The following is a 12817-nucleotide window of genomic DNA, read 5'->3' as shown; positions in this document are numbered from 1 at the left end:
GGAGATGCACCCCCCTCCCCCAACAGCATAAGGAACTGAGCGTCCACATTAAGGCACAAACAGGTGTAAGCACTGCAGGGAGAGCTGAGAAGGAGCTCCAGAGAGGGAGAGGGAGGCCAGCAGTGCAGAGCCCAGAGAAGCTCATTTTAAAGTGAAGGCGACCAGCAGTTTTTTAAAAACAAAAACATTTAATTCATTGGAGTCAAGTTCCCCATGCACTTGAGCACCCAGGTTTATTATAGTCGTGCTTATTCGTCAGTGTTTGTCCACAGATGTTTCTCTTAGTGATCCAACGACTGTGGTGTGTTCTTCCCAGATTCCTCCTAAGTTACTTCCCGAGTCTTCAAGCCATGACGATCACGGAACTGCCGCTGCCAGCACTTCTGCAGATCGTGGGACTGGAAACCAAACAGCAGGTCCCAAGGATTCAAGTCTGGTCTCCGCCAGCGATGGCCCAGTGGGGGCTTCCTCTCCTCCATTGTCGGGATCGCTCTCCTGTCAGCCTGGAGTCACCCAGCTGCCAGAGTGTAAGAGCACGGGCCAGGAAACTCTGTCAAAACAAAGCCTTGTGGCTGATCAGAAACTACCAGGACGTGCTACTCGGTCAAGCCAGTCTCCAAAAAAGCCGTTCAATAGTATTATTGAGCACCTGTCAGTGGTATTCCCATGTTACAACAGGTACAGCTATAAATTGTCTGTGACTCTGTTAAATATCTTAATGAACTGAGGTTTCCTGATCAGATAACATTTTGGCCAGTTAAGGGCTGAGGTGGAAACAACTCCATAATCGTTTTATTCAAAAAGACAGGTGCTACATTTCTTCCCTTTTTTGTAAACATGGAGGTGAGCATTTTCAAACCAACCTTTTGATGCACATATCTAGATTGAAAACACTGAACACTGGTTATTCCATACTCATCAGAACCCAGAGCAATTTGCTTAGATTTTGATGAGATCATTAACATGCTCTAGTCCTAGTTATGGAACCCCTAAATGAAAATAAAACTGTAGAAGCACCTGGGTGGCTCAGTTGCTTAAGCATCCGACTCTTGGTTTCAGCTCAGGTCATGATCTCACGGTTCGTGAGTCCAAGCCTCATGTCGGGCTCTGTGCTGACAGCTGCAGAGCCTGCTTGGGATTCTCTGTCACCCTTTCTCTCTGCCCCTCCCCTGCTGTCTTTTCTCTCACTCTCTCAAAATAAACATTAAAAAACAAAAACAAAAAACTGCAAAACACTAGTTTTATATCATTTAGGCAAAGAAATACCACATAGCCAGGAAAGTGGCAGCAACTTAGACCTTGCTCGACGCCTCTGATTTGTTAGAGGTGTGAGGTCCGAAAGACTAGATGTAATCTGATAGTGAATCAGGGTTGTGGGTGTGTTACAGAGGGTCCTCTGAGGGTGGGGAGCGCTGCTTTATCTCAGCCAGTGTTTCCACCTCCAGCCTCTGGCCTTGCTGTCTGGGTTGGTATGAAGGAGGAGAAGTATTCCTTGTCTCAGCCAGGAGAGAAGGAAAGGCAGTGTCTCTGGGATACAGCTAGGAAAAGAGGAATGCACATCCCTGGATGACCCTCTGTGCCCTGTTCCATGTTATTTCTGTCTTTGATATTAGTTACAGGTTTTGAAATTACACAGTTGAAGCAAAGTAGTGGTTAAATTATGATTGAGCAGAATTAATGTTTTGCATCTGTTGGCAGAGCCCTTCTTATTTGAAAACAGGTATGTGCACATGGGCATATTTAGCCCTGCCCAAGTTTGAGAAACATTTTAAGTTCTCTCAATAGCAGTTCCCATGCCAATTGTAAAAATACTCAAGTTGTAATTAGCCAAAGTACCTTAGAAATAAATTGTTTGCAATCCTGACTAAATTTGGGAGCGTTTACACCACCAAGTAGAAATGCATCCTAATTTTCTGAAAGTTAAAACATTTGAGGGATTAGTGCTACAAATAACAAGTTCCTGTTGATTAATGGTTTAATTCCATCCACTGCTACTTGTGAAAAATTCAGGCTTGGAAAACCTTGTCAGATTTTTTTAAAGAAGGCAGTCAGCAAATCTAATTTCCTCTTGGGTAGAAAGAGATTTTGTTGATTTCAAGTCAGAACCAATGTTGTCTGCTCAGTCAGTGATTTAGCATAAAGCTACAATATACCCAGGCTGTAGGAAGTCAGGTTTCTAGGTAGAGATGGGTATCTCAAGTAGATCTAGTGATACACTGTTACTTTGACATTCTAGTTAAATAAATAGTTAGAAATACCGGAATTTTCATAACTGCTTGGAAAGAGTGATTCCCCTGCTTTTATATACCGTTGCTATTATTTACAAATTTATTTTGTTTTTATGTATTTGGTTTGTTTCTTTTAGCTGTTAATATCGGCACACAGTGTTTCTTTACAGTAGAAAACCTTGAGTTTCTCTTGTCATTTGTGTCCACTTTCTCTTTTTAGCACTGAGCTTGCTGGTTTTATTAAAAAAGTGCGAAACAAGAACAAGAACTCACTGTCAGGATTGAGTATTGATGAAATTGTCCAAAGAGTGACAGAACATATTCTAGATGAACAGAAAAAGAAAAAGGTCAGTGTTTCATCCAGATACAATAAAATGGTCCACTTTATTTATAAAATAAGAATTTATAAAAAAAAAAATGCATCCAGCCAAAATGTGGAGAACACTTCAATAAAGACAGAAGACGGGCAAGCTTTTGGATTACTGAACTTGCTTCACTCCCCGCATTGTCTCTGCAGCCAACTTCAGGAAAGGACAAGAGGTTGTCTGAGCCCAGCTCTGCTGCTACTGTGACCACTGCCTCCCAGGGCCCATCCTCCCTGACTGCTGGACCGTTGCCCAAAACCAAGGGACAGAAGGCAGAAGATATCCCTGTGAGTATTGTATGTGTGGTCAGTTTGTGTTTTTTTGGGGTTTTTTTGTTTTGTTTTTTTTTTAACATTATTTATTTTTGAGACAGAGAGAGACAGAGCATGAGCAGGGGAGGGTCAGAGAGAGAGGGAGACACAGAATCCGAAACAGGCTCCAGGCTCTGAGCTGTCAGCCCAGAGCCCGATGTGGGGCTCGAACTCATAGACTGTGAGGTCATGACCTGAGCTGAAGTCGGACGCCCAACCGACTGAGCCACCGAGGCGCCCCTCAGTTTCTTTTTTTAATGAAGAAGAAGAGGGAGACAAAATTTAACAATTTTAGCCCCATTCTCTTCATTTCTAGACCTAATTTATTTGATCTTAAAATTAGAAACCTGGGACGCCTGGCTGGCTCAGTCAGGGGAGTGTGTAACTCTTGATCTCAAGGTCATGAGTTTGAGCTCCACGTTGGGCGTGGAGCCTACTGAAAAAAAAAATTAGAAACCAAATTTAGATGTACTTGAGTTTCCCATTAGGACAGTCTGTGACCAGTAAGGCCATCTCTGCCTTTATGGGAACCTGGGGCTCCTGTTGGGAGAAGCGCCTACCCCAAGAAAGTTCCAGCCACATTGTGGAAACTGGGCCTTCAGACAGTCAAGTACAAGTTAATTTTTTATATCACATGTGATATTTTGAGTAGTTCGGGAAAATGATTTTTGAATCATTTTATGCCGTGTCACCACGGGCTTTGGAATCACACAGACTTGGTTTTGTCACTTAGTAACACTGTGAGCTTAGCTCTTACCTGCTTGTTGAAGTTGCTATCTGGATGAAGTGCTACATTAGAATTACCAGGGTCAAGCTGTGTGTCCAGGAGGGTCTGGCTGCTTCCCTTCCCTCTCCCCTTGAGTGCCTGGAGGGGGTGTGGGTGGGTAGGACACTGGAAAGGGCTGAACTTGCCTTTAATTTGATACACAGATTTTAAATGTTTATTGTTCTTTTAGAACAATAAATGTTCTAGAATGTTACATTTATATAGATCTTTTTATAAAGTACTGTGGCATCGATGATCTCAATTGAGAAGACATTGTAATTGTCTTTGTAATGAGGAAACTGAGGCACAGATGGCAGCTTGCCAGCATTCCCTCATTTGATCTGGGTGTGCAGCATTTAATTCCCTAATCCTCACCACACAGACCCAGCCGACACCGGGACTGCGTACCAGGGACCAAACGTGTGGTTGAAAGAGACGCCATCACCTCCGTGGCTCAAGGCCACGGGCTTCAGATTGAATTCTGATGCAAAGCATGTTTTTTCCCTTTTGTCCAACTGTGGTATCAGAATTTAGATGAAATCAAAATTGCAATAGATTTTGGCCCCGTAGTGGAGTCAGTGATGCATGATTGGACAGAGTACTAGTTTGCTGACGAACTAAGCAGTGAATCTTTTTGTGAACTTGTTTTTATTCCTCCCATACATTTTCATTTTCCACTATTCGTTGGAGATTTTCCAGACCTCATACACTCAGTTCCCAGAGTGTCTAACTCCAATGAGAAAGTTTATGAGCATGCAGAACATTCCTGCAAGGCCTGGCTGGAGTGCCTCCCTCTCCCCAGGCTGTCCCTGACTGGCCACAGGCTGTGTGGTCCTCCAACCAGGTCCTCAGAGCATCTTCACGGACAGCCCCACCCCCAGACAGACGGCAGTCACCTTCTGCAGAGAGATGGCTTTCTGCTTCACAGTTGATGTTGATAGTAATAAAGTTGTAAAAGTTGACTTACAAGAAAAAAATATATTCAAATTGGGACTTAGTTTGATCATCGTGGGTAGTTTTTTAAGGATTAAAAGTAGTTTGCTTTATGTTTTTAAATTACAAAACCAATATGTGTTAATAGTAGGAAACACAAATAAAAAGCATTTAAAGCCTCCCAAAATCCAGTCTCTAAGGTAACCAGTATTATGAGGTTGGTATTTCTAACTCTTTTGTATGTGTGTGTATGTGTGGATTTAGTCATACTTTTTGTGTCTTTTTTTTTTTTTTTCCACTTAGAAATGTATTGTAGCGATCTTTCCATGCTAGGAAATAGTCAAGTTAACTGTGGGTTTTTGAGCCAAATCTAGCTCTGAGCTCTGCAGAGGCCTTACCATTCCTTTCCCCAGGACTGACCCCTCTGTTGCTTCCCTGACCCTCCCATCAGGGGCCACAGAGAGGAGCTAGAACACCTCATTCTGCTGCATCTGCCCGGTCAGTGTCAGAGGAGAGACAGAAAACCCCATTCAGCAGTTCAGGGTCTTCAGAGCCTTTTGCCCCCCTCTGCATCCCTGACCTTAATCCCACTGCCAGGGCTGCTTCCGTGCACTTGCCTGACAGTTGGTGGAGAATCCGTTTGGGGCCAGGTTCCTTGTCAGTTGCTAAGGTTGTAGATGAATGAGGCTCCTTCCTGCCATCAGGGTGCTCAGAGTTTAGAGGGGAAGAGGAGTGGAAAATACTGGTGCAGTGTGGGGAGGTGCTGTGAGTCGTATGGAGAACTTGTGCCTGGTGTCCCGGGTGCCTCTCGGGCTCTGCTGTCACAGAAATGCCGTCTGTGCTCACCAGACTGTGTGCCCCTGCTGGAGACTCTCCCATTCAACTCTGCGCCCTCGCGCCCCACACAATCCCTGACCTTGGTGTTTGCTGAATGAGCCATCAGATTGTTTTGTTTTGATTTGCACACGTAATCTACATTCATAGAAACTTTAGAAAATAGGAAAAAAAAGTTAAATCTCGCTGGACGAAAAGTAACCATTTGTCCACATTCTGTATCTTTCCAGCCTCTTTCCTGGGTATCTCTCTCTACACCCATTCTCTTTATTTTTAAAAAATTAAGTATGTGATTATATGATATGTACTGTTTTGTAACTTGCTTTTATTCAGATGTTAGTCGTGACCAGCTTTTTGTGTCAGGGATCGTGGACTTCAGTGATTTCAGTCAGCCCCACAGGAGTCCATGGTGTGGATCATCATTTACGTTTGTATCTCCAGCTGTTAGATAATTAGATGAATGATTGGTTTATAGTGTTCATACCATAGTTTAGGTGTGAGGTGGGATAATTAGAAATTTGTAGTAATTTCCTGGGAATCTATCAACCGTATAAAATATTTTCTTCTCTGAGAAAATTAGAACTTCAGAAGTATATTTTTTCTTTTGTATGTCTTTGTTTTTCTTTTTTTAACGTTTATCTTTGAGAGAGAGAAAGCACGTGCATCTGCATGTGCGCAAGGGAGTGGCAGAGAGAGAGGGACGCTGAGAATCCAAAGCAGGCTCCTCGCTGTCAGCGCAGAGCCCGACATGGGGCTTGAACTGACGAACTGTGAGATCGTGACCTGAGCCGAAGTTGGACACTTAACTGACCGAACCACCCAGACACCACCCCGTCTATATTTTTTCTTCAACGCTGTTGAAAAATAAGTTGTTCCCAACTGAAGGCTACTGGTGGGGTATTGGGTGTGGGGATGGGCTAAATGGTGACGAGCATTAAGGAGGCACTTTGTTGGGATGAGCACAGGGAGTTATGTGTAAGTGATGAATCACTTAGTTCTATTCCTGAAACCATTATCACGCTGTAGGAAGAGCTCATATAGTAAAAAGGAATTTAGTTATTCTTTATTATTGGAATACGTTTGTTCCCACAGGCACCGGGTGCAGCTTCCTGTGAAATATGCCATGAGGTATTCAAATCCAAAAATGTGCGTGTACTAAAATGTGGGCACAAGTTTCACAAAGGGGTAAGAATTCTCTTCGGCCATCCTCCTCTTGAATTTTGACTATGAAGTATTTTGAAAATAAAAGGGAACTTTTTTTTCTAGGTGTCAATACTTCTTGGGGTTTCAAAGCACTTTCTTTATAAGCCAGTGTTCCTTGTCTCCCTTTCCAAAAATTGCTGCTGTGGCGAGGGAGAGAGGCCTGGGGTGTGCACACTGTCCTTTCCATCCATCACATCACGGGTGGAGGAGAACAATCCTAGTCGGCTCCATCAATCAACTTGGTTGGTGCTGAAATTCAAAATAATACTAGTTTCTTGGAAGGTAGCTTCTTATGTATATGACTGAATAGGTGCACAGTGCAAGAGTTTGTCAGTTTCGTGCAGTATAGGAAGTTTGACATTTTAGAGGAGAAGAGCTAAGTTTAACTGGATCCATTGTGCCTGATTCTAGGAGATTCTGGCTTGTACCCTTCCAGGATCTACAGGTAGTTATCTTGGTTGCTGTGAGCATTCATTCTGCACCCCTGCTGCTGGCTGGAACAGATCAGGTCTCTGCCATGTCTGTTTATTAATCCCTTCAGAAAAGGGATAAATACAATATATTCACTAGGTGGGGTCAAGACAGCTTGTAGTCTCTTGCATGGCCTGTCTCCTGCAGGCATAGGGGTGTTGTGCCTGCACTTCCAGACTTAACACACACACCCAGCTTGGTAGCAGCAACACACCGTCCACGAGCAACTTGGGACCACAGTGGGTAGACAGGCTCCAGTCGAGGCTGCAGTATGCAGGCTGGTGGGGTGTACAAGGTCCAAGACCAGGCAGGAGAGGATCGGTTAACTATTAGGTGAGTGAGTCCCAGGGCCAAGAAAATGCCAACCTCTGGAACTCAGGGCACTGACATGCCAAGGCTGAAGCTGGAGTGTGGGGCAAGTGGAGGGGCGAGGGGCAAGGCCGTCCCCCTGAGGTCAGGTTGGAGGCCCAGAGTGCATGGGTCAGATCCTGAGGGGAGATTATTTGTTCCTGAGGCTTGGGGCACACTCCTAGCTTGAGTAGGCTTCTGTGTTCCTCAGTGTTGGGAGCTCCAGGCCCCATCAGAATTAGAAGTGAAGTTAACCATGTCCTTTGAGCAGCACAGGAGAGCTCAGGCTCCACGTGCCCCTAAAGGCACTGACTGATTTTGTTTTCTCATTTTCAGTGCTTTAAGCAGTGGCTGAAAGGGCAGAGCACTTGCCCGGCCTGCCTTGATCAGGATCTCCTGTAAGAAAAGTAGCCGGCACCTTCTGGAAGAGGCCAGTCTGCTTTTGTAGGTAGTCACAGTTCACTGAAGAGTCATTTACTGGTTTGTTGAATTGGGAGAATAACGATATATTACTTCTGGTATAAAAGGCAAACATTTGGAGATCCTTTGCACTGTGTGTCACAGCGCTGGTAAATGGAAATCTTTAATATAGTTGATAGTAATTTCCCTGCTCTTATTAAACACTTTGATAATAGCAAATAGTGGCTAATAAAAGTATGGGTAACCACATTCCTAAATTGTTGGGGCTGCTTACAGAGGTACTCTCTGAGACTGAAGGCTTCTTTTGGAAAGTGTTGTGAGCACCTCAAAGCAGTACTTGAATTGTAAGTATTCTGACCTGTTAAAGTGCCCCCAGTTAAAATTTTTACGAGTCAGTATTCCTTATAAAATGCCTACATTTTTCCTCAGAAATTCTGCACTTAAATGGGCGTAAGCAAACACATTTTAATAATCTATAGTAAATGGTAACATATCGGCTGATTTAAACCAAAAGATTTAAATCTCCTTTTCATGGAAACACCATGTGATTTTGCTTTTCCATTTCATTATTTTATATCCCTGGTAGATTTATAAATAGGACTTAGTTTTCATCACCTAACGGTATAATTTGATTTTTGAAAATTGGTTACAAACACTTTCTTATTAGTGTCAGCCAAGACTTTTTTTGCCCTGAAAATTGAGGCTGCGTGTTCATCCCCCAACCCTACACTTGGAGCGTCTTCTTTCCATACCTTACTCTTAGGAGCAGCATTTGTCCTTCTTCGTGACGACAGGTGTTTGGGTGTCTCTGTCTGATGCATAGCGGGCGCTGTGGGGAAGTAGTCCCCGGCATTCCCCTCCCTGTCCCACCACCACAGAGAGATACTTGTGTAAGTACACAGGCCTGAGGCGCCCGTGTTTTGCTCGCTCCATGCGTGACATTTGTGCGGAGTAATGCATGCGCTCTTGTACTGTGGTGTGAGAACAAAACTCTACATTAGAATCTGTTAAAATATTAGATAGCTTTAGTGACTTATAAACAGTGGTAAATGCAGAACCACGAATTGTACATACATTCCATTTCTCTCAGACGTCAAAAAGTGTTTTTCATTGTGTTCTTTGTTCCCCTGGAAGCTCACGGTCCCAAGTTCGTGAGCTGATTTCATCACCTTCTTCAGCCTTGGTTCCCTGTGAGTTTTGATGTCGTGGTGACTTAGTCCACTGACACTCACTCTGTATTTTGAAGCAGATTCTCTTTGTGGGTCCCTGAAACATCGTCTGCATGTCCTTAATAACTGAGAACGGTAGATAGGAAGATATGTGGGGACCAGTATGTAGCAGCAGGTACAAAGGCAAGGAAGAGCAGCTAGAGGGTGAGAACATGCGTTTTGTACATCAAACAGATACTTGCGAACATGCCTTACCCGTGTCCTGTTGTAAGTTTCAAAATAAAGAGCATTCTAAAATAACATCAGTTTACTGTCATGCTTGTCCATCGTTTGTCAATTTTTTAAAAGGATTCTACCAGAAAACTCAAGGCACATACAAATGTTATCTTTGGTTGGAAAAGAAGAGCCATGATATGTCCAGAGTCTAACCAAGGATCTTAGGAAATTATGAGGCTCTGTGCCTACATAAAGGTTGCTAAACTCAGTTTCACAAGATTGGCTATTTAATTTGTGAATGGAAGGTTTATACACAGATGATAGAATTTACTGTTGAGCTAATGTAAGGCTTTTCATGTGACTACGAATAAGAATGTGCAAGTCGATCTCTCATTACAATCCTCAGTATCCGTTTTCCCTTGAGGCGCTTGTGGATTCATGGACTACTAAGGCCAAGCAGTAAGGTCTCTGTTGGAGAATTCTGGTGAGCACTAAGGGGTGATTGAGGAAATACCACTATGTGTTTTTAATCTGATAGCATTTAATTAAAAATAAAATGTAACTTAAAGCAGTGACTGTTCCTAAGAGCTTCCATTCTTTTCCCTGCTGAGCAGCTTCGTCTATGCTATAAATATTGGGTAATCTCATATAAAACTGAAATGGTGCCCCAGCAATGCAAATGTTACTATGTTTTCTAAGGTAATTTCTAAGACTGGAGGTAGGTGGGCAGAGTGGCCACACTACAACACGGAAGCAATGGAACTATTTTATTTTAGGTAGTTTTTAAATCTCATGACCCTCTCTGGAGAAATGGATTAAGGGAAACAGAAGAGACAGTAGCAAAGGTGGAAACTCCTCTTATCACACGAGGTACTTGGTACTTACTACGTGAGGTACGTGAGGAAACTCCTCTTATTACATGAGACTGATAAAAAGCAGGTGGTAAAGTCTGTCAGAAAAAGGACCAAGAACATCACTACGATCCTTTGTAAAAGAAATAGGAAATACATTTAGGTATTCTAAACTTTAATCAAACTATATTAAAAGAATAGCTATGAAAACAATTGATCAGTCATGTCTGATCCCATTTTTAATGTTCTCCTTCACTCTGCCATGGTCTGAAAGGAGCCATCCGCCTTCATGTAGCCATATACCTTAAGCACTGGACTAGATGTTTTGATACAGCGGTGAACAAGAGAGCAGGACTCTGAAATTTGTCCTCCAGCCGAAGAGATAATAAGTGTGTGATTTCTGGTGGCAGGAAGGGCTTTGAAGAAGTAGGTATATAGATTAATGATATTCTTGTAGGGCACCTGGGTGGCACAGTCAGTTGAGTTTCTGACTCTTGATTTTGGCTCAGATCGTAATCTTCATGGCTCGTGAGATTGATCCCCATGTTGGGCTCTGTGCAGACTGTGTGAAGTCTACTTGAATTTCACTCTCTCCCTCTCTCTCTGCCTCTCCCCTGTTCTGATTCTCTAAATAAATAAATAAATAAACTTTATTAAAAAATAATATTCTTGTAAAGTGTTTAGCAAGGTGCCTAGCACATAAATACTTGACAAAAGGAAATTAGTAACTGTTACTAAGATTAGGTCCTGGAGATTGCACAAGGAAAGAGTTTGGTGGTCCTGTATAAGAAAGGCCTTGTTAGATTAAGAAGTAGAATTTCTCAGTGTAGCCCAGACTGCCGAATGTGATCAAGTGGACAAGAAAGCAGAAGAAATCAAATCACCTCAAAGTCATTTGGAAAATAACAGCTTTGTTCCAAAATCTACCTAAAGATAACTGTGGACATTGTGATGATACAACAAAGGATAATTTAACCTGTGGCTTTCAACACACGCAAGCAGTTTTGAGGCCATCTTTCTGGTCAGTTTAGATTTAGGACCAAAGATCTATGGTTGGCTCACTTTGGAGATTTGTACTGGGGCCTGGGAAGGGTCTGAGCCAGGCTAATCCTAGTGGAGAAGGTGTGTGATCCCAACTCCCTGCTTTGGGGTCGGAACTGTGCTCATTCACTCTTGTCATTGCCTCCAGGTTATATTGTCTCTTCCTACTTCCCCTTTAAGAGTGAAAGAAAAGGGAAAATATTCAGCAAAACTGCAGAAATTAAATGACACTTAGAAACTATAAAATCCTAATGAGACAACCATCAATAATCAGAAAAGGTCATCATTTAAGATGTACATATGGAAAAAAATGAACCTTGACCTCACACCACACAAACGTGATCTCCAAAAGGATCATGGTCCTAACTAAGTATAGAAAGTGAAATAAAGTTTCTAAAGAAAACAGATAATCTTCCTGGCCTTGGAATAGGCAAAGATTTATTAGGACACAAAAAACACCATGAGGGAGGCACCTAGGTGGCTCAGTAGGTTAAGCAACTTCAGCTCAAGTCATGATCTCATGGTTTGTGAGTTCAAGCCCTGCATCCAGCTCGCTGCTGTCATGACATCACAGAGCTTGCTTTAGATCCTCTGTCCCTCTGCCTCTTCCCTGCTCGTGTACTCTCTCTCTCTCAAAAATAAACATTTTTTTTAAAACACCATGAGAATAAAAAATATGATAAATTGGATGTCATTACAATTAACTCATTATCAAATTATCATTGAGCAAGAAGTCAAGCCATGAAGCAGAAAAAATCCAACAAAGGACCCAGAATATGTAAATGTTACATATGAATAAAAAGACTGTATATTTAGAAATGAGCAAATAATTTTGGCCATTTCACAAATATCCAGAAGGTTATTGTGCATTTTAATAGCCAAAGTTATTCAGTATTCATCATCAGGGAAATATAAACACTGGAATGAGATACCACTAGATAATCCACCAGGATGGCTAACCTAAAAAGAGGACCGACGAGACCAAGCATTGGTGAAGATGAGGAACAACTGGAACTCTCATACACTGCAGTTGGGAGTAAATTGGTACGACCACGATAACAGTATTTACCAAAGCTAACACTACACTAGTACCCTTTGACACGATCCCACTCCCACACATGTACACTTACCAGAGATGCATGCAATAGTACTTAGTATTTTTATGCTAGTTTTGTTCATAATGGCCTCAGACTAGAAACAACCCCAAGGTCCATGAACAGAATGTTCTGGCAAATTGTGGTATGTCTACACAATGGTTTAATGTCTCAGAAATGAAATTAAGGGAACCATCGCTCTACACAACAACACTGGCGACTCTCCCAAGCAGAATACTGAGCAAAAGCAGCCAAAGTTGAATTGCATACGTGTGAATTTCAAGAACGAGAAACCAAAGTGGGAGAAGTCAGAGTCCTGGTTACCTCCAAGGTGATGCTGCTGACAGGGAATGAGTGCAAGGTTGTCCACCAGGGCTCTGGAAATGTGTATCTTCGGCAGAGTATTACACTTACCTGAAGAGATCATTTGGAAAATCCACGGAGCAGTAAATTTAAAATTTGTGTACTTTCCTGTAGTGCTTTTCAACAAAGCTAAATGAACAAAAAACAAAATGCTAAGCCTGGGCTCGGGAAGCTTAGTAATTACTATGGTTTTTAGGCAGAGCT

General features: G+C 42.5%; 1 protein-coding gene and 1 long non-coding RNA gene across 9 annotated transcripts in view; one reads left to right on the top strand and one right to left on the bottom strand.

The window, feature by feature from the left end:
- TTC3 (tetratricopeptide repeat domain 3) overlaps positions 1-9350 on the top strand; it is a 126324-nt gene extending 116974 nt beyond the window's left edge. For all 8 annotated transcript variants that reach the window (XM_042954454.1, XM_042954453.1, XM_042954456.1 and 5 more), the window contains 5 exons: positions 317-678; positions 2449-2575; positions 2746-2880; positions 6530-6622; positions 7796-9350. In XM_042954454.1, the coding sequence (XP_042810388.1) occupies positions 317-678; positions 2449-2575; positions 2746-2880; positions 6530-6622; positions 7796-7861 (783 nt within the window). In that variant the 3' untranslated portion in view covers positions 7862-9350. The remainder of the gene's footprint in view (positions 1-316; positions 679-2448; positions 2576-2745; positions 2881-6529; positions 6623-7795) is intronic.
- Positions 203-3783, bottom strand: LOC122229401. The gene is made up of 3 exons (XR_006206977.1): positions 3662-3783; positions 2502-2551; positions 203-550 (listed from the first exon to the last, which is right to left on the bottom strand). It is a non-coding gene; the product is annotated as an uncharacterized LOC122229401 (long non-coding RNA).
- Positions 9351-12817: the final 3467 nt, after the last annotated feature.

Source organism: Panthera leo, chromosome C2, assembly GCF_018350215.1.
Source record: "Panthera leo isolate Ple1 chromosome C2, P.leo_Ple1_pat1.1, whole genome shotgun sequence".
NCBI lineage: Eukaryota > Metazoa > Chordata > Mammalia > Carnivora > Felidae > Panthera > Panthera leo.
Note: the sequence above shows the minus strand (reverse complement) of the source record. Positions and strands in the feature narration are given on the sequence as shown.